At 39.4% G+C, this 25695-nt stretch overlaps 2 protein-coding genes across 2 annotated transcripts in view; both read left to right on the top strand.

Annotated features, from left to right (window-relative positions):
- The window catches only part of LOC109042393 (uncharacterized), a 75378-nt gene extending 57243 nt beyond the window's left edge, over positions 1-18135 (top strand). The window contains exon 2 of the mRNA XM_072300026.1: positions 17688-18135. Within this exon, the coding sequence (XP_072156127.1) occupies positions 17688-18032 (345 nt within the window). The 3' untranslated portion in view covers positions 18033-18135. The remainder of the gene's footprint in view (positions 1-17687) is intronic.
- Positions 18136-22935: 4800 nt separating this feature from the next.
- LOC109042391 (uncharacterized) lies at positions 22936-23840 on the top strand. Its single transcript, XM_072300013.1, has 2 exons — positions 22936-23527; positions 23669-23840. Exons 1-2 carry the CDS (start codon positions 23006-23008, stop codon positions 23741-23743), a joined length of 597 nt encoding a protein of 198 aa, XP_072156114.1. The 5' UTR covers positions 22936-23005; the 3' UTR covers positions 23744-23840.
- The last annotated feature ends 1855 nt before the right edge of the window (positions 23841-25695 follow it).

Below are 25695 nucleotides of genomic sequence, written 5' to 3'. Positions count from 1 at the left end.
ATGCGCGTTTCGCGCTGGCTGCCCGCCTGCCGCGCCGCAGCGTGCCACGGCGCTTGAAGCAACTATTTCACACCAGAGGTATTGCACAGTATCATACGAAACTGAAGGCGCTCTTATATTAGGAATGGCAGGCATCCATCAAAAGTACGGAGCTTTCCTCGCAAAATAAATCAAGATACTACAGCCCAAAAAGAGAGCAGTAGTCCAAAAACTCACTAAGTCCAAGTAAATCCGTAATTAGTAACGTTTTGCGTACACTTTATCGCCTGGCTGTTGCTTAATCGCCGTCGGCTATAAAAGGCTATAAGAAATTGTGTAGCCGGCTATAGAAGCTATTGGAAATCTTACAGCCGGCTGTAGGTCTATGGTATTTTGGAACACAGATTCTACTGCCAATTTTAACCAGGGTTTCACTGAAAACTTAACGCGAAACTTAAGGCGCGCAAGACGGCGACCTAAGGCGCCTAGTTCCGTCAATGAAACTCGATTGGATTTCCTTCGACCGATTGTTATGCCGCTGCTAACTTGCGCGACGAACTTGCGCGCTTTTGGTGCCGTGTCGTATCAAACAATCGTTTTTAAAATGAATCGTTTTTCAGATGAGAAAGATGGTTGCACAACCTTAGCTGCACTTGATGACATTCAGAACATTTAAATCCTACTTTTCACGTTTTAATTTAATTTCACCTTAAGTATCTTTGTGAGATGCGATTTGTGACGCAAGATATGCATTTTTGAAGTTGATGAAATTCCGACCGTCTTGAATTTTCAAAAACGTAAACGCATAGGAAAACATGTTTTGTATTCGTAACTTTGGTTTTGGTCTGAAACGTATTATGTGCTGAAGGAATATTGCATTTGAACTCGTAAAAATACACCATTCATGCAGTGGAAAGATGTATTTCAATAGGGCCAAAGCTTGATTGAATCTTGATCGGATTATCTAAGCGAGGTTCAATCAGGGTCCGATCACGATTACACTGAGAGTCCTGCACGATCAAGGGCAGACTGGCTCTAATTTTCTCTGGCGGCGAGCTCCGCCGAAAAGAGGATTGGAGGCCCCTTCTGATAAAAGGAGGGAGGAAAGGTGCAAAAGGGCCCTCAGACACTATGCGAGATTTCTTAAAAAGAACCGAATGAGGCCCCGAAATTTTGTCCATAAGAGTCCCTGCAAAAGTTTTTTGAGTAATTTTGACCAAAATTTAGGGGACAACGCACTCAAGGTGACCGGATTGTCTCTGATTATAATTGGAATCTAACTTATTTGAACCAGGCGTTCCGTAAAGTTCTTCCTCTGTGTAAAAGTGACCCTATGACGATTTACGTGTTGTCATTAGGGAGAGTTGGGAAGTTTCACACGGAAAGGAAAAGAAGGAGAGAAAAATAAAATGAAAATGAACGCAATCAGGAGGAGCAGGATAAAAAACCGAACTTCATTCATTCGATGGAATATCGCCCGGCGTAATGTCATCACGAAATTTCTAGATTTTGCAGGGAAGAAACTTGCTAACGGCTGCACTTTTATCGCTCAATGCAAAACTGTTCGAAAACAAAATTCAAACGAGTCAAGCCACAGATGCACGGAGCATCAAAAATCTCTTATGGCTCATCCTGTTTTAGCACCATGTATAAAGGAGCAACTTAACAGCATCAAATGACTTCTAATCAGAACATATATTTTGTGGTGTGTCGTACTTTGCCAAATCAATTGATACGTCATCTAAACCTATAAAAAAGGATCGATTATCAGGATATACCTCAATAATCGATCCTTTAGCATAGCTTCAAATGAGGACGGATCGATAGTCAATGATTTACACTTTGGCACTGATTTTTTGCGAGGCCATTAGGTGCAACCGTCAAAATACGATCCCAAAATGACAAGAAAAATTGACCGATTGGTGCGAGTACGTGAAGAAAAATTTACAATCACGAATGCTATAGGCTAATCGTGGGGCGACCAATCAAAACTTAACATGAAGAATTCGGTTCAATCTCTGACTGGCTTACGTTCGAATTCCAATGACGGGCGTCATAAAATCGCGGCAGTAAAAACGCCGTTTATTGGTCGTTGTTTTTTCGGTGGAGATGAAGTCATTAACCCGGCGTAAAAAAATAAAAACCGAGCGGGAGTCGAGACGGTGCAGTCGGGAAATGAGCCCGGCCGGGCCGAAGTGGCAATGCGGTCGTGTCAATCGGCTCCTCGGAAGGATAATCCGGTGGGCGATTACAAATCGGGTACCTCGCACTCCTCAGAACTCGATTTGGTTCCATTAGTATTTAAATTAGACTCTTCCCCGCGTCCGGCGTCCGAATTCTTGTCGGCTGGTTCCTCTTTGCCAAACTTACCATCGTCTTCACCCAGCGGTGAACCCTCAACGAATTTTTTTCCCGAAAGTGCCGCAATTTGATGATTTTCATAGAAAAACGACACGACTTTTGCCAAATAAATACAAATTTTTATATGCACACCCTTTAGGGCGCTGGAGAGGCCGTGTTTGTTGTTGTTTTTTTACTTTTACACCTGACTGGAAAAAAAAACACTTTGGATCTAGAGTCCAGACTCTTGAAAACATTGACAAGAAAAAGGACTCTTGATTCAATCAGATTTAAGCTTAAATCTAAAGGAAATCCGCTCAAATTAAGAGGCTTGGCTCTTGTTTTAAGCTTAAATCTGATTGAATCAAGAGTATTTTTTCTTGTCGATGTTGTCAAGAGTCTGGACTCTAGATCCAGTGTGTTTTTTTTCCAGTGCTCATAGCATGTTTTGAGACTTGAAGAGCTTTTCTTTTCTCAAATATCAAAAATAAGGGACACTCTACCGCACTGGCGTCGACAAAAACAGGAGGCGATCATGATCTGGAGCCCTCTCTACCATTCGGTAGGTTTAAAGGGCTGGGTCTGGAAAATTTCCCCAGAAGGAGAAGAGGGTGCGGGGGTCCTCCCCCGGAAAGTTCTGTAAATATATCTCCTTCAAAACGCAATTTAAAGAATTTTTGGAATCGATTTCTTAAACATTCGAGCTTTGAAACAATTCGTTTTCAAAGAGATTCCAACGGTAAAAATGTCGAAAATTTGGTACCCTCAGCTTTCAATTTTTGGTTGTTTCCATAATTTTTTTCCTTTGCTTTTGGGGTTCCAATGGGAAGAAAGCTCGTTAACATTCTCGGATTGGCCCCTGAGAGGAAGAAGTATTCTTTTCCCTGTCGAACAGCTAAAAGAGACTACAGGACGTGGCGCACAAATTTATTCCAAATTTCCGCATTACACTTCGCACCAACTTCATCTGTAAGGAGAAAAAGTAAAAAAAAAAAAAAAAAAAAAAAAAAAAAAAAAAAAGAGTTGACGAAATCGCAGAAAACTTTGGGAATAGGGCCGCCCCTTTTCTCCCCTTGCACGCGCCGCTACTGTTCTAATGATAGCTTCAAGAATCCTCAAGGGCCTGGCACCCCGCGCATACTGCTAAATTTTTTGATTTTAAGACTGTAGGGCCTCTTTCCCTCTCTCTTTCGGCATTGAGGGAGAGGTCCTAATTTGATGATTGAAGTTTTGATTCTTGGGGCCCTTTTATTCCTTCCCAGGCCCCACTTAAATCTTTGAATACTCTAATCATTTTGAGGTCCCGCCGGGGGCTCCTTCGTTGTTTCTGAGACATTATAAGGATCCCTTTGACGAATGTTTCAAGTTTATTGTGAGTCCTCGGAGACCCAAAAGTCAAATAAGCGAGTTCTGCTTTATTTAGGGCATTAAAGAATTACCACTCCACTCACGTTATTTCTCGCTCGTTCAAACCAGTTCGCCTTCATAATCTTGATAGGCAACGTGTGCGGCTTGGCAGCAGTGATAGTTGCTCGCCGCATTTTGGCCACGCTCACTCGGTTTATTTATCGTAAAACAAAACAAGAGAAATACCATTTGAGACAAAAAGAAATCTTGTTGACTCAACAAGAATTCTCGTCAATTACTATTGACCCAACATCGGAATTTTAACCGGAATTTCTAATGCTGACAAGACGGTAGCAGGCATTTTTAGAGACTTTTCGTATTTTCGTTCCGAATTCTTGGAAGGAATGCAATGAAAAGACTCAAGATGACAAGCCTGATAAGCCAGAGATAAAGTCTTTTTTTAGTGGGCTTGGAGACTCTTACTAAATTTTGACACAAGTCAAATATCCTCTCACGTCGCACTTTCAACTGCAATAAAACCCGAATCTTGCATCTTTTTAACAAATGATTGAGCGGTAAATGGGAGACAAATTCAAACACTTTATACTTTATCTATGACGCGAAGAATAAATATCTTTTTCCCGTTGCTTTGAAAAGAGTGGAACGGAGCTCGAAGGAAACACGAGGCCATATTTTGGACATTTAATGCGGAAATTTCTCACTGATTCCAGCCATGTTCCGCCCTGGAGGAAATAAAATTGTGGCAACAGTGGAGTCCATATCTGTCGATGGTTACGACAGGATGAGCTAACGTCTGGTCCCGAATCTGCGCTCCGAATCAACAGAAACCTAACGAGCTGATTTTTATTTGGATAACCAAAATGGAACGGCTCAATTTCGGAGCCGCTCATTGTTTTTTCGTGGTTCCAAATTCTATGCATATCAAACAGTGGCCAAGATTCGGTAGTTCCTCACTCCTGAGTCGACGCTCGAATTACGAAACAGTTTCGCTGCGTGGGATAGCCATAGCAGTGAATACCTAATAACCCGGGGGAGCTTCGTCGGATCCGTTAAAAAGTATGGACGTATTTAAAGCGAAAAGAACTATCTCTATTGCAGCATGGACCCTGAGAGCAATTAGAATAAATGCATATCAGAGCCCATGTTACGATGGCGATGGTTCCTTTTGATTTGAATACATTCGTATCATCTACTGATTGATTCCTTCCTTTTTGAGTCGGCGTACCAATTTGTTTCTGCAGATGGACATTACCAACTAATCAAGATTTCTATCGAATTGTTTTATTCATGAACGCTTGATGCACCTCTCGGGCCGAAATGACTTCTAGTTTTCGAACTGATATAATCGGAGGTTTGGTGGAGCAGTAAACGAACATGTCCTTTTTTCGGCGTAACACCTTCAAAATGTTTCTCTGCAAGAGACGATTTGCCACGGCCTCATTGCCTTATACTTCATCATATTGCATTAAAGGAAGGCTGAGTCATGTGCGCAAAACGTTAAGAGGAGAGGAAGTTTCTAAAATTGAAAAAGTGGTCAATTTAGCGGAAAAAGTGCAAATTGAAGATCTCTATTACAACACTTTTTATTTCAAAATTTGTTGAGGTGAATAAGTCACACGACGGGGTGTTTGTAAATTCTATAATACAGAAGATAAATGGATAAAGGTTAAATGGTAAAAATAAAAATGGCATTTATTTATATATTTTGTATCTTAGTATCTTGCTTGTTGGAGATTCCTGACTTTTCCGGGACGTGAATTTCTTCTTGCATAAAAATTTAAAGAGGAAACGCATAATGTGGTGCTTTAATTTATACCTTATCTATAATTGGCCAAAGGTCAACCTTTTTTTACCTTATTAACAGTAAATATATATCACAAGTACGATCATCTATAAAAGGGAACATTTTTCACAGCAGTATTACGATTACTTAAGAACTGCTGGGCTTGAGAGAATCCACTTTTGCTGTAAATTTAGAATTGTAGATTCGAGAGCACGGGTCAACCCCTAAGACAGATTTGAACGACGATGGAAAGAAGAAATGAGAATAACTTAAATTATTGAAAGAGAATTTGTCCCTCATTATTGTGCATTTTGCTGCGAAGCAGGTGGGAGAATAATTGAAGCGATAAATAAACAATATCCAATTACTATGACACAAATTACTGGCTCCACGATTGCGAATTCTATTAATATCTGCTTTTAATAAAATTATGCGCGTCATTAATTACTAATGGTAATTTTACAACCGAGCCTTCAGCATGCACCGAACAGAGCGCGATATGGTAACCGACAAAGTGCCAGTTTAGACGGAAATTTTAGTTTTTGCCAAGTTTTTCAAATCGCAGCATGAGATTTTCATAGATTTTCACATTACTATTTTTCATGCCATATTTTTTGTGTGAAACACTGGCTGAATTTATGAACAATAAATCTTAAAAACGAACGCAATACCTACAGATGGTAAGGTTTATTGGTGCGTTTGACCTCCAGCAAAAAAAACCTTATCAAAATCTGACACTTCCTACTCAGGTTCCCCATAAAATCGATACCTCGTACTAACTTTCGATGATACCAATGTTTACCAAACCTGAAAATGACTGATGACATTTGCAGAATTTTCACCTAGACAGAAATACACAAGACTCCGTACTTTCGGGCCGTATAGACATACCGTCCGCGTTCCGGGCTCAGAGACCAAAAGATCCGGGTGTGGCACCCGGAGCAGTCGAAGCTACGGCTCCAGCACCCGAAATTTTCGGCTTCTAAACCCGGAACAAACGCTATGTCCGTTTAGCCCGTAATGCTTTATCAGTGCATATGTATAATCAAGCACAAACGTCCTGATAGTGGTTTTGAGTCTGAATAACCTTATTTTTTAGTGTATTTCCCTTGAATTGAGGGGCTTTTGAAGGCAAGGCGTATAAGTGCAGTTGTGGAAAAAAATTGAGATATTAATGACTTCAAGCAAAACTAGTCTTAAATCGTATTCTGTGAACAATTTGCTCCCACACTCCAATTTTTAAGCATCAAAAAGTCGGTTCGACCTTTCTTTCCGTCACAAGGATCCATGTAATTTTGAAACCTCAAATATGTATTTCTCGAAATATCAAAATCTGCGCCCATGCGCCTTGCCCTCCAAGCCCCTCATATATTATCAATCTCTCTCTACTGCCGTGCCAAGGAAGAACGCCGCATGAGCTTTCAGACGTTGCCAAGTCTCCTTCGATAAAAACCAAATATACTCTGAAACTTGTGAATATTTTTCCCCCGAAATTTCCAGACAATTTTGTGCGCGATTTTATCTAAAATATCTGAAAATGTCAAAGAAAAATATGCATAAATATCGTCAAAAATACATGTTTTATCGAGGGAAATTTGGCAACTCTCGAATGTTCATACGGCGTTTTTCCTCAGCACGGCAGTCTAACATCCTAGTACAGTTTTTCCTCTGTTTTGAGCCTGGCTAAACTCATTTTTTAGAATATTCCTCTTGTATAATGGCTTATCGCGAGCCAGTCCCGTCACGTCGTTGCGGGAACGGCAAAGGTGGACACGCGCGCTGAGCCACCGAGCCAGCGATCAAATCTGAAGACTCCCAACTCAAGCCGAGCTGGGACCCGCTATCGGGGGCTGCGTACTCAAGTGACCATTAAAAAGGCATAAATCGAGAGCGAACCCCCGATGGAAGCGATACAAAGGCAAATAGATCACAACGGCGGCTCTTCCGCTGCTCCCCACCTGCTAATTAGGGCCCGACCGGAGGCGCCTAATTATGCACACGAGTCATTTTAAATCGGAAGCCGGGCCGAAATACGAGCGGCCGCGGCCGATATATCAAACTACACGGGGCTGCTTCATGAATCCATTTAGGCCCAACGGAGACTGTTGCCGGGCTCGGTGTCGCAGACAAATGGGCGTCGGCGCCCAACGCCCCCAAATCTACGCCCTTCGGGCCTCCCGACACCCGATTTACCGTTCGATTCGGCAACGCTACTCCGGGTCACGCTGGGGCGGGGGTGTCTTGCCATTGTGCAATTTCAATAAAACGCCGCGTTCATCATTTCGCGAGCGGGATCGAGCGATCTGGGACCTGATAATACGCCAGTTTCCCGCGATTAATTTCGCTATGGGCACCTGCATTAACCTAATGTCGGTATTAGGGTGATGCGTTGTCCGCGTCAACTATCGGGGTCGCGGTGGGGGGGATGTTTGGGGGGGGGGAGGGTGCGGACGCAGATCATTGCGCTGCCAGCGTATACTATGCTTAAACTAGGAACCATTACTGTTGCTTTGGTTCTTCTAAGAGGTGAAGGTGAGTACAGGACTGTGTCGTGACGACACACAAGGGGTCGAGTCGATAGGGGAGGTCGGATAAAATTTGGAAACTTTAAAAGTGTATAACTTCGTTCATACAAAAGTTTGAGGTCTTAAAAGTGGTTACAATGGTTTCCTCGTAAAATTTTCTTGAAGTTTCCCTTGTAATTTAAAATGTGACGAAATAAACATACAAATTTTCAGTTTGAGTATAAAAAATTTCATGTCCAACCCCTCTAATTGACTCGCTCCACCGTTTGACAGGACGTTACCGTAAAACTGAGTACATCAGACGCGAGATCATGTTCATGAGAGTGCTGAGTCTGGATACTCACCTGAAACAGAAGAAAAATTGGAGTCAATAATTGGAATCATGGATGTATTATTGAACTTTCATTTTAGTAATAAGTTAAAGGTAAGCACTAATGCAAGTATGCAACTAAAACTTTCCTTCCAAGTTTTGAAGTATGCAACTAAAACTTTCCTTCCAAGTTTTGCGTGAAATTTGCCATGTTTCGCATCACTCTCGTCTTTAATTTTGAAAAAAAGTATTAATGAAAAGAGTTGACCCTTGTAATTTTCGAACGAATAAGAAATTCTAGTCAACACTTAAATGTTTTCGCATCCATCTGAAGCCTTCCTGCTAAGTCCTGCATAAGGAGGGGTTGCGATTTGGGCCCAAATCGGCCCCTCCACGGAATCGGGACATTTTTGGATATTTGGCAGTTGACGATGCATATTTTAAGAAATAATCGGGTTTTGCCGATACTCACATTTCTCGACTCCGAAATTGGGAGCTAGACATGGTTCCGGCAACTGTCACCTCTGGCCTCAAGTTCAAAATCGAACTTTTCAAACTTATCAGCCCAAAATATAGCTGAAAAGGCATGTGTTTTGCGGTTCTACCCCAGATTTAGACCAAAGGTGAGGTCATGAGCTTCGAATATGTTGTGGAGGACACTTAGATGCGTTTAGGGTGGCCCAAATTTGGCAATGTCAGAATTTTTTAGGTCTTACCCCCTTAAACTGTTCCATTTGATCAAAAAACACTCTCTGTCAAATTTCAGCCAAATCGGATAATATTAACCCGTGCCGACAGAGCCATCTTTTTTATATGGGATTTTACATTGAAAAACACATTTTTCCAGAAAAATCCATTTTTCGAAAAATGTGTAATCTCTAGAAAAAATCTGAGGTCATATTCGGCTTCAGCAGGAAAAATTGAGTGGGAAAACATGTATTAGACACTTAAAAAAATTTTTTTACCCCTCGTTATAGCGGCGAAACAACTAAAATATCTAGAAAACGCTAAAAAAGGGTAAGATGACGGTGAAAAATCCCAAATAATTACGTACGTCTGCATCCGAAAACGAAGCTCAACATATGGTAGGTTTCTCCTATGTACTTTGTTACGCTGAGTCGGAAAATGCTATCCATTTTCCTCCATCCTATCAGGATTTTCCGGAAAATTGATTTTCTTGTATGAAAAGAGGGTTTTCCGAGGAAAACTCAATTTTCAGGAAATGAACCTCAACATGTGACGGATGTTTTTCTATGTGTTTTTCAACGCCGAGTCCGATAATGATGACAAAGTTTCTGAGTTACATCGGGATTTTCCGGAAAATCGATTTTCTCGTATGAAAAGAGGGGTTTCCAGGGTAAACTCAATTTTCAGGTAATAAACCTCAACATATGGCGGATGTTTTTTATGTGTTTTTCGACGCTGAGTCCGAAAATTATGTCAAAGTTGCTCCATTACATCGAAATTTTCCGGAAAATCGATTTTCTCGTAGAAACAGGGTTTTCCGGGGTACCGAGTTTTCCCTGGAAAGTTAACTGTTTTAACGGGAAAAATTTAGTTCCTCAGAAACTCCTAGTGTAATAGAGGGAAACTGTTATGATTTTCGAATTCACCGTTAAACAACACATAAAAAACATCCGCCACATGTTGAGGTTCATTTCCTGAAAATTGAGTTTTCCCCGGAAAACCCTCTTTTCATACAAGAAAATCAATTTTCCGGAAAATCCTGATAGGATGGAGGAAAATGGATAGCATTTTCCGACTCAGCGTAAAAAAGTACATAGGAGACACCTACCATATGTTGAGCTTCGTTTTCGGATGCAGACGTACGTAATTATTTCGGATTTTTCACCGTCATCTTACCCTTTTTTAGCGTTTTCTAGATATTTTAGTTGTTTCGCCGCTATAACCAGGGGTAAAAAAATTTTTTTAAGTGTCAAATACATGTTTTCCCACTCAATTTTTCCTGCTGAAGCCGAATATGACCTCAGATTTTTTCTAGAGATTACACATTTTTCGAAAAATGGATTTTTCTGGAAAAATGTGTTTTTCAATGTAAAATCCCATATAAAAAAGATGGCTCTGTCGGCACGGGTTAATATTATCCGATTTGGCTGAAATTTGACAGAGAGTGTTTTTTGATCAAATGGAACAGTTCTAGGGGGTAAGACCAAAAAACTTCGCAAAATAAATTTTACTGTGTATAATTGGGCCACCCTAGCGTAACATACAAGAATATGGCGACCTGTCACCTTTTGATCCAAGTTCAAAATTGAACTTTTCTAACTTCAGAAAGAAAGTTAAAAGAGTGGGTTTTCGATCGTGAACTTGTGCCCAAAGGTGGCAGGTGGCCGTATTCTCATATGTTACGTCTCTAAGTGTCCCTCAAACGTATTCGAACCTCATGACAGATCACCTTTGGGCCCAGGTCATAATCTGAGTTGGAACGCCAAAAAATGCGAATTTTTCGTGAATTTGCACTCCATGTTTAGGCCCCAGTTTCGGAGCGCCGAAAAATGTGAGTAAAAGCAAACCCGACTACTTTTGTAAAATATGCATCTTCACCTGCCAAATATCCAAGAATCATAGGTTTGGTAAAATTTTGAACCGGCCGTCGATCTTTTGACGTCCACGGCAGTTCCATTGTCTCTCGGCAGATTTGAAACAGTAAAACGTGTTTCAGGAAAAACGGAAAATTTACCGGCGCGGCGTTGCTCAAAACAAAACATCCGAATGTAAACGAGCGGCTCGTGCGCAAGCGCGCTGACTCCGGCTTTTCATCATCAAACAAAATTGGGACACCACACCTTCTCTTCAAGCTTAAATACTACAACCAGAAATCATCGGCATCAGTCGAACTCCTGCCACTGCGTCTTTCACACCTGATCATCTGAGGAATCACCACCATGGTTTTCGCCGCTCTGTCTGTCTTCGCCGTCTTGGCCACGGCCTACGCCTACCCCGCCGAGTACCCGTACTACGGCCAAGCTGCCAGCAGCCCAGCCTACTTGGACTCCTACCAACAGTACCCCCAGCAGTACTCCGCACCCGCCTACCCTTCTGAGTACAAGTCCTACCAGGAGGCCGCCCCTATTGCCCAGTACGCCGCTCCCGCCTACACCGCCGCCGCCGAGTACTCCGCCCCCGCCCAGTACAACACCCGCGCCTACGACGCCGCCCCCGTCGCCAAGTACGAGTCTGCTGCCCCGATCGCCCGCCACCACGCTCCCTGCCCGGCTCCGGTCCCTGAGATCAAGCCCGTCGTAGTCAAGTCCAACCTTCCCGTGCCATACACCTACGGAGTTCACCGTCAACCCCAGGTCTTGGAACACCACTCTGCTCCCTCTGTCTTCCACTACTACGGACAACCCTACGTAGTCAAGCACACCCAGAGCGCTGTCCTCCACGCCTACACCCAAAAGCCCGTCGTTGTCGACGAGTACGAACACCCCCAGGTGCATGAAGAGCCCGCCAAGCCCGCCGTCTACGTCGAAGAGGTCTGCCCTCCCGTCGAACACTACCACCACTAAGTAATTAACTGTAAGTCGCCAAAGACTGTTGTTTTGTTTTCTCCCATGTTCCTCAGTTGATCAGAATATACGTGTGTTGTTAATTACTTAATACCCGTTTCTTTCTTCATATTCCCGATTTTTCATAGTGCTCCTAGAGCAAAAATAACAATTCCTCTTTAAAAAGTATGGGAAAGCTGATATCGTATCAATTTATAATACAAGGAAAAGCAGATTGCTGGTTTGACAAATAAATTAATAAAATATATGTCAGTATATTTCAAATGTACATTTTACAATAGCGGAAAGCTAATTTAACCACCTCCGTGGTTAAATTAGCATTTTTTATTGTAGAATCTATATTGAAACATGTCTGACACTTTTTTTAACTACAAAATTGTTAAATCAGCAATTTATTTTTCCCGTGTACAATCACTAACTTTTTGAGTTTTCCCCAGTCTGGAAGCAAGATTTTAAAATTTCAGTGGTTCATTCCTCCATTTGAACGCTCAATAATATTGTAATGATAATACTAACTATATTTAAATACCCTAATTTTCTGAAATCATAAGAATGAAGTTATTGAAGAACAGTTTTTGTCGGAGACACGAGAGGAACCTTATCTAACCTTTTTTACACCCCAAACATGCTCCAATTTGGGTCTCAGCTCGAAAACGACAGGAGTGAGATGGAAAGGTTAGATAACGTTCTTTGACCTGTGCATCTGATAAAAACTGTTTTTTCTACGTAAATTTTCTACGTTATTTCGCATGAAAAAGATTACTTTTTCGTATTTAAAATTACCTATACTCAATCATAGCTTTGTCTAAGACTGATAAATTAGAAAATTTGATGACACAATTGAACATAAAAATATTCTAAAACTTTATCCTTGCACTCGACCTAACTCTATAATATTCTTTGAGTATTACATGGAGCTCTGGGTTTAATTTTCAAAACGCCTACAATTAACAATCAAATTTTCGAAATTTTAGTGCTGAGATTTTGTGGTGTAGCTAGGAATTTGGCCACGATCACTTATTAGAACTTTATATTTGATTAAATTGCTGTACACTTTTACATTTCAACATTTGAAATTATGCTCAGAGGTATATCTTTTACACTAATTGAACAAGTATTGGATATTCAACTAGTGGTATGAAGTGTAAAGGATTGTACATCTGAGGATGATTTTATAAGAGATCAAAACGTAACAAGAATTCAGTAAAATTCCATTTGAATCAGATCCAACGTCTGAAGTTTGGGTGAAAAATATCTAACATTTATTAATAACATAATTGCTCAGAAAAACTCTCTTTGACTCAATTTTGATGATATCTCAGATTTCTATGACCTAGTTCATGTTATTAAATGGTACTTATACAAAATTACAACCTAAAATTATCATAAAGTATCCCAAATTACCCTTACAGTTCCATTTTTGGTAATGCAAGCAGAAGCACGACGAAAGTTTGATGACACATTTTGGTTCTTCATTGGTTTATACTTTCGGTATCAAAATTTTCTTTTAAATAATTATTATAATTTTCTTCGCTGTATTTTGTGAGAAGAAAATTAAATTTAGTATACCTGGAAATGACTATTCATTTTGAATGGTCCGTGAAATGGTTCCTTCCTATTGATTGAAAAATTAAGTAGATTTTAATACTGAAGGAAACCAAGTGATTAGTTGATCCCTCTGAGTTTGGCCACAAGTAAAACTTGATGCATGAAAGAAATGAAACGCAATTCGATGAACGAGGAAGTGCTGCGAAACAAGCAATGAACAGACTCATTGCTATCCAAAACTTTTGATTTCTTTTCGTTAAATATGGACTTCATCAAGCGAATCACTGAGAAAACTCCATGTCAAATATTTACAACTGATATATGTATAGTCTGCACAAATGTTTAATTGTTACATATTTCCCTGTTAAATATTTGCGACAGGAATTCTCATTGAGACAACAAGAAATCTACTTGTTTAAAACAGTATTTTTATTATATCAAACAAACGTTCGGTTGTTGTATAAAGATTTCCGGTTGATTTGATGAGAATTTCTGTCGCGCGGGATATTTAACAGGAACTTAGTCCTCAGTGCAATTACTGCTACATCTGGCTCATTTGGATTGCATTTTGCAATACGAACCACAAATTCCATAGAATTCCTTCCATAGAATCACGTATCTGCATAAGGAACTTAATGGCGTATATATGCTGTTTCTAAAATGAGCCAGAAAATGTAATCCATTTTAGAAACAACGAATGTGCTTTTAGTTTTTCTATGCAGATTGATGCCTCCATAGATGAATCAAAAATAGTACCGCCTTACTGCGTGATGCAGTGCTCAGTTTACTCAGGGAGCACTTCAAAGACGGAAATTATCAAAAGCTTGGCTTCTCCTTTTTTCCCCCAAAAATGATTCCAGACAGTCAGCGAATTGGGGAAAAAGCTGTACCCCATATTATCATCTGTCCTACAGTTTTAAGTAGCAACGTTCTAACAGAAGTTCAATGGTGATTAACTCCCTCTTTCGATTCTAATGATAGCTTTGGTTTCGGCTATATTTTTAAGTTCCGATGAACCAGCAATGTTTTCAGTATGTTCTACATTATAAAAAATTTAAAGTTATCGCAGATCCAAATTAGTGTACTAAAATTCTTACAGCTAACTGAAATTCAAAATTTTGAAAAGAGAAACCATGCTTAGAGCGCACTAGAGATATTGAGAAGAATTTCCAGAACCGAGTTTATTACAGATGAAACAGGCAATTCACATAAACTGGAAAATGAAATTAGAGGCTTTGAGTTTGAAAACGATCTCATACAATCATACATAAATGAACCGCTTTAAGCAGGAAGGAACCAAGCCACATTACACTGAGAAAAAACTATGGTTTATAAACCTATTAGAGGTAAATATGGAACACCTATAATAGTCGTAAATAAACTAATGATTCTCGGTCTGTGAACCATACTAAGGTCTCTGTACCTAATTAAGGTACAGAGACCATAACTAAGGTATATGTGCTATTATTATATGTAGAGGTACTACTATTAGTGGTGTTCCATATTTACCACTAATAGGTTTATAAGCCATAGTTTTTTCTCAGTGATAGCTATTGCTGAATTTAATCGGGCAATTTAATTTTTTACATATAAAATCAGTTGTAAGGATTTTTGTGCAAATTGTGGTGAATTTCCTGCACAGTACGAAACATATTCCCTACAATTTTCAAAGGAATCCGCATTAACGTTCTCTTGTAAAAAATCAAATTGCCTAGTTAATTTGGCAACAGCTGATGTGGATTGGTTCTTTTCTGCTAAGTGCGGTCCAAGTGTGAGTTAATACAATGAATAATTTACATTTTTAAGGGTACTATTTATATCGTAAAATTGATATTGTAGCTAAAGCCGTCTTGTAAAAAAAAAAAAAAAAAAAAAAAAAAAAAAAAAAAAAAAAACTCTGACAATTAATTTTATTTGAAAGACGAATGCAAATTCCTTTCGTCTTTTAGTTGTGACGCTTCTGCGCAGATTCTTATGATGTTAATTTCTGTGAATTGACTGCAATTTAGAGAAAAACAGAAAAAAACTCTTTACACGCAGATTTTGTATTCGATGACGACCAAACATCTGCAGTTAATATGGCACACCAAAGTTTTCGGTTTCGATAATCAAGATCGATTTGTGGCCCCAGAGACTGAACTTCTGTTCGAGAGTTCGGGTGACCGATCACTCCAGTAAGCAATCGTAACTTTGCTTACCTGAACCATAATTTACTTTCTCCGACCAAAAACTTTAGTTGCCCGTACTGGAAACTTCGTTGTGCTACGTGAACCGAACTTTTTTCTCGGTGTAAGTCGGTGGCGATTACCGTAAGCTGGCAACGCAGCAAATAGCCTCCTTAGGACTCGTTTGTTTTAAATGAATTTAAATGGAGGAAAAACAAAGTCACCACTGTCCCTGAATTGTGTGCTATTTCTGGCAAACATTTTCTTCATAATTTTTATACTGTTGTGTCAGTGTAAAAATCTGATGCTTATCGATGCGATTTCCTAAGCATGATTAAAAATGATGAGTTCGTCCAAATTGTAAAGTTTCAGTAAGCTTTTTTTTAAAACCAAATTCGGAATAGCCCTTAGGGCGAATCCTACGTGAAAGGAACGCCCTTCCCTCCCTTCCACGCCCCCGGCCTTTCTACTTCCAGCCCCATTTAACCTTTGCCTGAGGCCAAGGAAGTACTAAAGCCCAGTTCAGGGTTAATTCGTTGCTCCTCTGACGTAAGGGCGTATCTCTTATTCCACGTTAGCTCTGAAAAGCATGTAGTTACATGGAAAAAAGGACTCACTCGGAAATTGAGTCACGCAATAACGTCACAGGAACGACGATTTGTGTCAGCACGCATCATACAGCTTCCCCTCCTACATTATTTGGGTAAGATTGTGTCCTCAAATGAACTCATACTTTTAAAAGGGAGCGTGTTCATTTGTTAATGAGGTTTGAGACACGCTAGCACACAATACTACATATATGCTATACAGTTTATGACTTATAATTGGACAATTTATGCTAAAAAGAACCATATGAAAATTGATTAAATCAAAAGAAACTGTGAATAAAGGTTTTGCATGCATCCTATTTCTTTTTTATTTAATTAATTTTCACATTGTTCGTTTTAGCAGAAACACGTCCAATTTGAAAATGGGGATAGAGATGTTCCCTTTCGAAAAAAAAAAAAAAGTTTTGAGAATATTCAGCCATTTCACAGTAGGAGCCTACAGTAGCGGTATCGTTCTCCAACGTGTTTGATTTACTCACTAAATACTCGTTCACCTATTCATTTCTCTTAGTGAGGTTTTCATCCGTTTGAAAATAAATTAGGTTACAAGGTTTCATCATTTTACCTACATTTTTACCTTTACCGAAAAAAATTCGTTCGCTCTCTGTCTACTTCGCTGTAGGCTTTAGGTCAGTCTCCTTAAAGAGCGAGCATACCATCTTACTGTAAAGAAAATTGACTTTAATGTGTAGAACACAATGCTTATTCTGTTGCGAACATGAATGATTTATTCCTCGATTTTTCAATTCTATTATAAAAAATGAAAGCGAGGCACCAATGAAAAAACGATAACCATGCAATTTCATTAAGCGTCACAAACCGCACCTCTCAATGCATAAGATCGATGCTAAGCTTTGCAGGAATTATCCTTTCCGGTTGTCGGTCATCTACCTATTCGTGTCATCCGCGTTGACTTGCACTTTGAATTCACGGTGTTATAGGAAAAACTCAGTTATTTGCTGACGATTCCGCCAACACTAAACAACAGGCGGAAAAGAACAATCCATGCCGAATAGGACCAACGCCAGCAAAATTCGGAAATCTAAACATACTGTCTAACTTTTCGCCGGAAAGTCTAGGCTGTCCCCCGTAAGCTTTAAATAGTTTAGCCCTCGAAAGAGCAATTCACTTCAAGTTCTGCCAGTGGACTACTCGTACCTGATCATCTGAGGAATCCTGCACCATGGCTTTCGCTGTCTTCTCCGTCCTCGCCGTTCTGGCCACCGCCCAGGCTGCCGAGTACCCCTACTACAGCCAGCAGGCCGCCAGCCCGTACTCTTACCAGCAGTACCCCCAGCAGTACCCCCAGCAGTACTCCGCTCCTTCCTACTACCGTGCCGCTGAGGAAGCCGCCCCAGCACCCGCTGCCGCTCCCCTGCCAGCTCCAGTTGCTGCCCCCAAATTCGCCACCCAAGAGATCGCCGCCCCCAGGTACGCCGCCGTCGAATCTGCTGCCCCCCGGTACGCCGTCGCTGAGGCTTCTGCCCCCCGGTACGCTGAGGTCCAACAGTACTCCGCTCCAATCTACCAGGCCCGCTCCTACGACGCCCCCATCGCCCGCTCTCACCACGCTCCCTGCCCGGCTCCAGTTCCGGAGATCAAGCCCGTCGTAGTCAAGTCCAACCTCCCCGTGCCATACACCTACGGAGTTCACCGTGAGCCCCAGGTCTTGGAGCACCACTCTGCTCCCTCTGTCTTCCACTACTACGGACAACCCTACGTAGTCAAGCACACCCAGAGCGCTGTCCTCCACGCCTACACCCAGAAGCCCGTCGTTGTCGACGAGTACGAACACCCCCAGGTGCACGAAGAGCCCGCCAAGCAAGCCGTCATCGTCGAAGAGGTCTGCCCTCCCGTCGAAAGCTACCACCACTAAGTGTTGCAACATCATCGCATTTGTAAGTCACCAAAGATAGTTGTTTTGTTTTCTCCCATGTTCCTCAGTTGATCAAAATACACGTGTGTTGTTAATTACTTAATTCCTACTTTTCTCATTTTCCTGATTTACTTTCCCTTTTAAAGCAAGAATCAATGATAATTATCATCGATCTTAATCATTTACGACATGAGTCACTGCAATGCTAAGGGAAAACGCCGTAAGCAACATGATGGTGCTTCCTAATTTTTTTTTAATAAAATGGGAATTTTCTGGGAAACTTAAGAATCTTTTTGTTTGGATTTTTCTGGTAATTTCATTTGCAGTTTTATTTTGTGGGTCTGAGAAATTCAAAGAAAAATAAGTTCAAGTTTCCTCGTGAAAAAAAACCATTTTGCTCTAAAAGAAATTGGCAACATTTGAATGGTAATCGGAAGTTTTCTCTTCGCATTGCATTATTAACCTTGAAAGCAATAGATATTTTCTCCGTCTTGAAAAAAATGAATTAAAAAAATCTTCTTCGCAATTTTCTTACTATCATTGCTAAATTCATGATAACAAAGACTAATAATTCAATCAATGCTAACTTAAGACGAAAACTCAAGAACACGTTTAAAGTACAGAATCTATAGTTGAAACATATTTTTATGTAACAAATACGTTTCTTCAGCTAACATAGTTTTTTTTCTTTTTTTTTTAGTACGACTATAGTCTTTTGCAAATAAGATTTTAGCAGAATTTTTTGAATTTCAAATTTTCCACTTCAGCAAATTCTTGAGAGGTCTTTTTTTTAAGTATCTTCAAAAATTATGATCTTTGATAGGTATATGAAGAGAGTAATTGCTACTTTAGGTATTTGAGAACTAATAATCCTAAGTGCAACCTATTGTGACATTCTAGATAGTTTTTATTTCCATTGAGCTATCAGCTAAATGAAAAAGTACAGTTACCCTCGAGGATACCAATGAAAGTCGTGAAGTATGAAATTCATATTACTGATTTTAACATTTTTAATTTCATCTTAAGGAAATGAAAGATTCACGGAATCTAGCAGTGTTCATACTCAAGTATTAAAAGTATAACTGAAAAAAAAGTAAAAAAAAATAAAAAATTGCAAGCTCTCAATCATTCATTTAAAAACAGTCGTTTCAATTCAATATATGTGAGCTTAGAACTTTAATATTTCATCATTTAAAACTTCAAGTCTTCAGTGGACCAAAAATCACAGTAACAACAAATAATGACATATAATCGATTACTTATTTACCAAAGCATTCATCAAGTGAATAAAATTGGACAGTTCTTGTACTTTCCTAGAGTTTCTGCAATAGTTTAAACTTTAGTATTTTTTATTTTTTCTGATTGGTGGGATGAAGTCAAATTTCAATTAATTGACATACACTCTTTTTTCGATAGTTTTTGTTTACTTGACCAACCCGAAAGGAATTAATGGAACAGAGACAGTTTACGCGGGATGCAAGATTTCAACTTGTGTAATTATTGCAATATTTAATGAGGGAAACAATTTTGAATAAGTTAGGTTATGAGTGTTGGTTTTTTTACAATTTTTAATTTTTGTTTAAAAAAAACAAACAAGAAATTTTTCCACTATTTTAACCTTGTTCAATTGGAGCAAAGGCTTTGTTCAACTCACAAGCACATATATTTTTTCTTTCCAACTGGGAGATTTTATAGAACAAAAGTCTTAAAATAAAAAAAAAGAAACGATAAATTAATATTTACGATAAAAATTAAAAACTCAATCTACTCAGAATGTCTTTAATGTGGTAGAGTTGGTTCAGATCGACTTCAGACTTGACATGACAAAGAAACATTTGAAACTCGAATTAAATATTTTTTCCTGTAAAGTCCAGAATTTATTACAAACATGAACTTTTCCCGTGAATGAGCACCATTCTCTCATAAGCTGCAAGTGGCGATTTTGCAAGATTGCGACTTTATTTTTCTTCCATTTAAATCTATTTAAAATATCGAATATAGGTGAGCCAAGAATCGATTGTTTCACATGCATTTAAATGGAAGAGTATCAGTGTTGCCAACTTTCAAGAATCGCTGCCGAAGGCTGTATTCGTAGTCGTTCCGTAAACAGTTCCTATTCTTAAGGACGCCCTAAATAATTCACATTGTGATGGAAGAAGGTCTGAGGAAGCCCCTACAACATAACATCGTGAAAAGGACAATTATTACGAACCGCGAGTAAAATTTAACGATATAACTGTAAACAAAGCCTTGAAGAGATTAAAATGACCCACCTTCAGAAAAAGCACAAAATAAAAAAGAAAAGCATTCCAGGATTTTGACAAACGTACGGTCGATACGGGCCTACCGTAAAGATTTCAAAACTCCCAATATTCACGCTTTTAAATTTTAAATTTTTCGCAGGAAATCGTCTTATCTGTCCCTTTACAAGGACCGGTTTCCACAGTTATACTTTTAAATTTTACTCAGGGCTTTGTTAGAGTTGAGGGGCTTGGAGGACAAGGCGCATAACTGCAGCTTTTGAAAATATTGAGATATTAATGATTTCAAGTGAAACTAGTCTTAATGCACATTCTGTGAAAAAGTCGCTCCCAAATTCCTTTTAAGCATCTAATAGTCAGTTAGAATTTTCTTTTCGCCATAAGGATCCATTAAATTTCGAAACTTCAAACATGTGTTTCTCATGCAATATAGCAAGAACTGCACTTATGCGCCTTGTCCTTCAAGCCTCTCATGCAGTTGTCCACTTCGTGCTGCTTCTCTTAAGGACTTCCTTAAACATCTATTGATCACGATGAAAACTGTACCTATCAGGCCTTCGCATGGAAATAAGCTGTTCAAGGAACGAGAATGGACTTACACCATTCTCAATTTGGTTTGTAGGTACTGATCGCTGTGCGGTTTTATTCTCCAAACTTTTTATACCTACGGGACGCTTTTACGAGCAGCGGAGTAAATCATGATGAGACTTTAACATGTTGCTTACAGGACTTGAGGGATTACCTATGCAATGTGCTCTCATCAAATTTCTTGGAATTGAGACATTTGAATAAATAAATAAATGAAGCACGAAAAGTACCAATTTTAAAGTCAGGAGTGGCGATTTCTAGCATTTTCATGTATAACCGTCCACAAAAAAGGCACTATCAATGCAAAAAAGAGTGTGTTGCGAGAAATTGAGGAAATTCAAGGAGAGGCATTCTTTGACTTTGATACCTATTTGCTTAAGCATTTTGACCTCCGGTGCTCCACTCCGGAAAATTGATGAAGAAACTCCCAAACCACGTATCTCGTTTACAATGTTTGAACATCTCCGTTCCTATTTTATATTTTTAGAGAAGAACAAACCAACACCATTCCTTCAGGTTTTACAGAATTTTCTTGGTATAGAGGTGAAAAATCACGGAAGCTGTAAAAAATTGATATTGAATAGTTTTCCATCTAAAAAATAAAGTATGATAGCAGGGGATTTCCGGGATTTGCAAAGTCACAAACAAAGATGCGTGGTCTGGGATTTTCACCGTCGAAATAGCACTGATATACTTAAAAAAAACTCAATAAACAATCAAAATTTCTAGGAATTTTAATGATTTGCTATCATTTTATTAAAAACTGAAATAAACATTTAGGATGGACTGAGCCGCAGATTTCCGAGTCCTAGTTGTTTTCGCTTATCTACTTTGAAGGTGCGAACATCCAGCGCCCCAGGTTTAGTATTGATAACTGGAATATTTGTCTTCATTATCAAAATCCAAGAAATTGTTACTAGGTCAAAGGTAAAACATTCGAATATGCATTTTTAATCGCATTGGAGTGTCAACCAAATCGTAATTTCTTTGTTTTTACAAAACCTTGCAGCAGTATTTAAGTGATCTCATAAATAAATATTCTCGAAATGATCTTCTGTGGAAACGATAATTTTTTCCTTTTAATTTAATATTGTTTCAATTTTTATTAATTATCAGAGAGAAAGTAGTCAAAGGCTTAGGTCCCTAGGTTACTCAATCACGATGATACATTTTGAGGCCGGAACGAATATCTGCACACGACTGTGCATTAGGCATGTTAGCAAGCATTGAAATTTTAATTCCTTAAAGGCCTCTAATTCTTGAAGTTCAAATGTATGTCATCGATGTTTATTACATTTGAACTCGATAGCAAACCGCAAAAGGACAACTTGGCTGAGGACTAACCTCAAAAGGTGAAATGACCTTATCAAAATTGGGAAATTCTTGATTCTCTATTGGAATATTATCAAATTCTCAAAACCAGCATTAAAAACGTGGACCTTACAAAACATCCATTTAAATATTTTGGAGCTAACAAAGAAACTAATTAACTACATCTTCGATAATTTGCGGTGACTTTCCAAGCTTTTATGAATGATTGGCAATTTGCAAAATAATATTGAGACATGGACGACGTACGGGACACTTTCAAAAAGGTGATTTTTTAAAGGAAGTTTTCTTTGAACAGAATCCTTCTTTGAGAAATGCTAAATTTTTAACTAACATTTTCTTTCCCCTTAAAGTAGGGGGACACCCATGTCCCACTGTCCCTACGTAACATACTGCTACCCAAATAAAATCTCCGATTTCTTTTTCTCATCTTTCCATCCAAAACCGATTGAAGTATCCACAGGAAACTTTCTAGTTATTTTTCTGGGTCGATGCTCTTCTACCTCCGTGTCTCCCTCAACTTCACAAATTTTCCTCCCGTACTTTGAACTTTCCACGATCGAGGAAAATCAAAGCGCTTAGAAGAACCGCGAAAACAAAACAACGAACATAAGGGACTGACCGCGCGGTTGACGCAAACGAACTTTGAAATCACAAACAAACTCAAAGCGGCTCTTCGCCACCCACAAAGAGCAGGTGTAGACAACTTGTCGAGCTTAAATACTCGTGCCGCCTATCAATTCAATCATTAGTATATTTACTATTCACACTTGATCATCCAAGGAATCCACCACCATGTTCGTTGCTCTGTCCGTCGTCGCCTTCTTGGCCGCTGCCCACGCCGCCGAGTACCCTTACTACAACATCCCGGCCACCAGCCAGTCTTACTACGGAGGATCCTACCAGCAGTACCCTTCTTACGCTTACGCCGGTGACCTGAAGTCTCTGGAATCATCCGGAATCCAGTACGCTGCCACCCCCGAGATCTCCTCTCAATCTCAGTACCCAGTCTACCAAGTCCGTGACGCCGCCCCCGTCGCCAGATACGAATCCGCCATCGCCACCCCTGTCGCCCGCTCTCACCACGCTCCCTGCCCGGCTCCAGTTCCGGAGATCAAGCCCGTCGTAGTCAAGTCCAACCTCCCCGTGCCATACACCTACGGAGTCCACCGTGAACCCCAGGTGATCGAGCACCACTCTGCTCCCTCTGTCTTCCACTACTACGGACAGCCGTACATCGTCAAGCACACCCAGGGTGCTGTCCTCCACGCCTACACCCAGAAACCCGTCGTTGTCGACGAGTACGAACACCCCCAGCGGGGCGATTATTGAAATGATATCGACTGTATGTCAGCGCTTTGTCGAGTCGCGCCATCGACTAAGCCATTGCTTAGTCGATGGCGCGACACGACAAAGCGCTGACATACAGTCGATATCATTTCAATAATCGCCCCGCAGGTGCATGAAGCCCCAGCCAAGCCCGCCGTCATCGTCGAGGAAGTCTGCCCTCCCGTCGAACCCTGCCACAGCTAGATGCTTCCCCCGGATTGTGAGATTATTGTGAGTCGACAATGTCTTCCAGCCATGTTCCTCAGTTGATCAAAATACACGTGTGTTGTTAATTCCTCAACTCAATTTTTATCATTTCGTTAAGAATTCCTCTTTACCTTAAAAAAACCAAAAAAAACCCCAAAAAAACCCCTTTAATTTTTGAAAAATAGAAAGTGCACGTAGTGCACAGAAATTCTGCTCTATTTTTTAAAGAATATTTACCCTGAAAAACAAGTTCATGCAAAGTTCTATATTTTGAGCTCCTATTTACACGCACATCATTGAGAAAGCCAATATACTGTCAAAAAAAAATCCGTCCCTCCACGGGTACACTTTTGACAACGCAAGTTCTCTGCCACGATTTATGACCTGTCCAACCGCTATCAATGCTGGACTGCAAAGATCATACATCGCGGCAGAGAAGTTACGTTCACGAAAGTTTACCCATAGCGGGGCGGATATTTTTGGACACCGGCTTGACTTTCTCGGTGATGCGCGTTTTAAAAAAGAGCTTAGAATACGCAACTTTCAACTTGTTCTTCGTGGATTAATATTGTTCAAAAAGATTTTAGGAAATTCCATTGAAATATGTGTGTGCACTTTGTAATTTTTAAAAATGAAAGAATGAAGAATGACTGAACAAGATCAATGAAGTATTTGATAGGAGATTGCATTTATTAAAACATTTAAAAATACGGCAGAAAGCCATTTAAAATAGGCAGTTATCAGTAATATGATGTTCTATAATGATATTATTCATCCTACAGTGCTTATATTTACAGTAGGTTTCAAGCACAGAATTATTACTATTATTACTATTGCCACATGCAATAACTGATTTCTTATACTTTTTGTCACCTTAAATTACCATGATTTCGAATTAAAGTCAATTGCTTTTAAGCACGTCATACCTGACCTTGCAGCTAGACTGAAAGTAGGTAAAGTTTAATATTTTAAATTTGACGAAATTATAAGATGTTATACTTTTAAAAAAGATAATGGTTAGCGCTATTTTTCATTTAACTACACGAATTTTCCCTTACATTCTATATGCATGAGACATGACTCAAAATTTCCATATTTCAATCACCTACTGTAATTATGGTGGAGACTATCCGGAAATTTCGTTAAGAAGTGTATTCCCATTTTCATCTCGTTACCATTGTTGTTCCTTCAACTATAGTGATTTCTTTTTAATTTCATGGCTTTACTCGCAAAAGTATAATATGTAGATCACTTTGGAACTCTACGTAAAAACTAAAATTGAAACAAACAAATTTTTCACAGAAAAAGAGAAACTACTACACGTGGAAAATCTCTTAAAGCTCGATAAATGAAAAATCTACAATATTTACATCTTCTTTGCCTCTCTGTATCGCAGTAAGAAAGTGGGAGTTTTCTTGTCACAATTTAAGATTCGACAAACTAAATAATACGTAACTTATCAATAAATACTTCAGCATCTAGCCCATGTAAAATCGATCTAATTTTTTTTCGCTTCAGAGAGGGATATCGCAAAACACTTCCTCAGTTAGAGAAAATCATGTCTCTCTTTATTAACGAATATTGGCGCAATCCAATTTCGCAAATAAGATATTGGATAGCACCATATATTGAGGAGTGGAAATTAAAAACTTGAGAGGCGCCATCGAGTGTTGCTCAGATTGTACATGGTGTTTCTCACCAAAAATCAACCCAAATATCTTCGCTTTATCGAACTTCATGAGGATTTTTTCTTCAAATGTTGGTTTAATTTTTAGAACAAGAATTATTGCTTTCCCCGGTCCTTAGTTTCCGGGGAAAAAGTTGCTTTATCCGTCATTTCCCGAAGAAAGTAACGTTGCTCTATTCCAAGGTTGCAAAATTAATTTAAAAAAATAATTTTTTTTTTTTACAAAAATGTATCTTTGCAATTTTTGTCCAAATTTTTTTCA

This window comes from Bemisia tabaci, chromosome 4 (assembly GCF_918797505.1).
Source record: "Bemisia tabaci chromosome 4, PGI_BMITA_v3".
Lineage (NCBI taxonomy): Eukaryota > Metazoa > Arthropoda > Insecta > Hemiptera > Aleyrodidae > Bemisia > Bemisia tabaci.
This window is presented reverse-complemented; position numbering and strand designations above follow the sequence as displayed.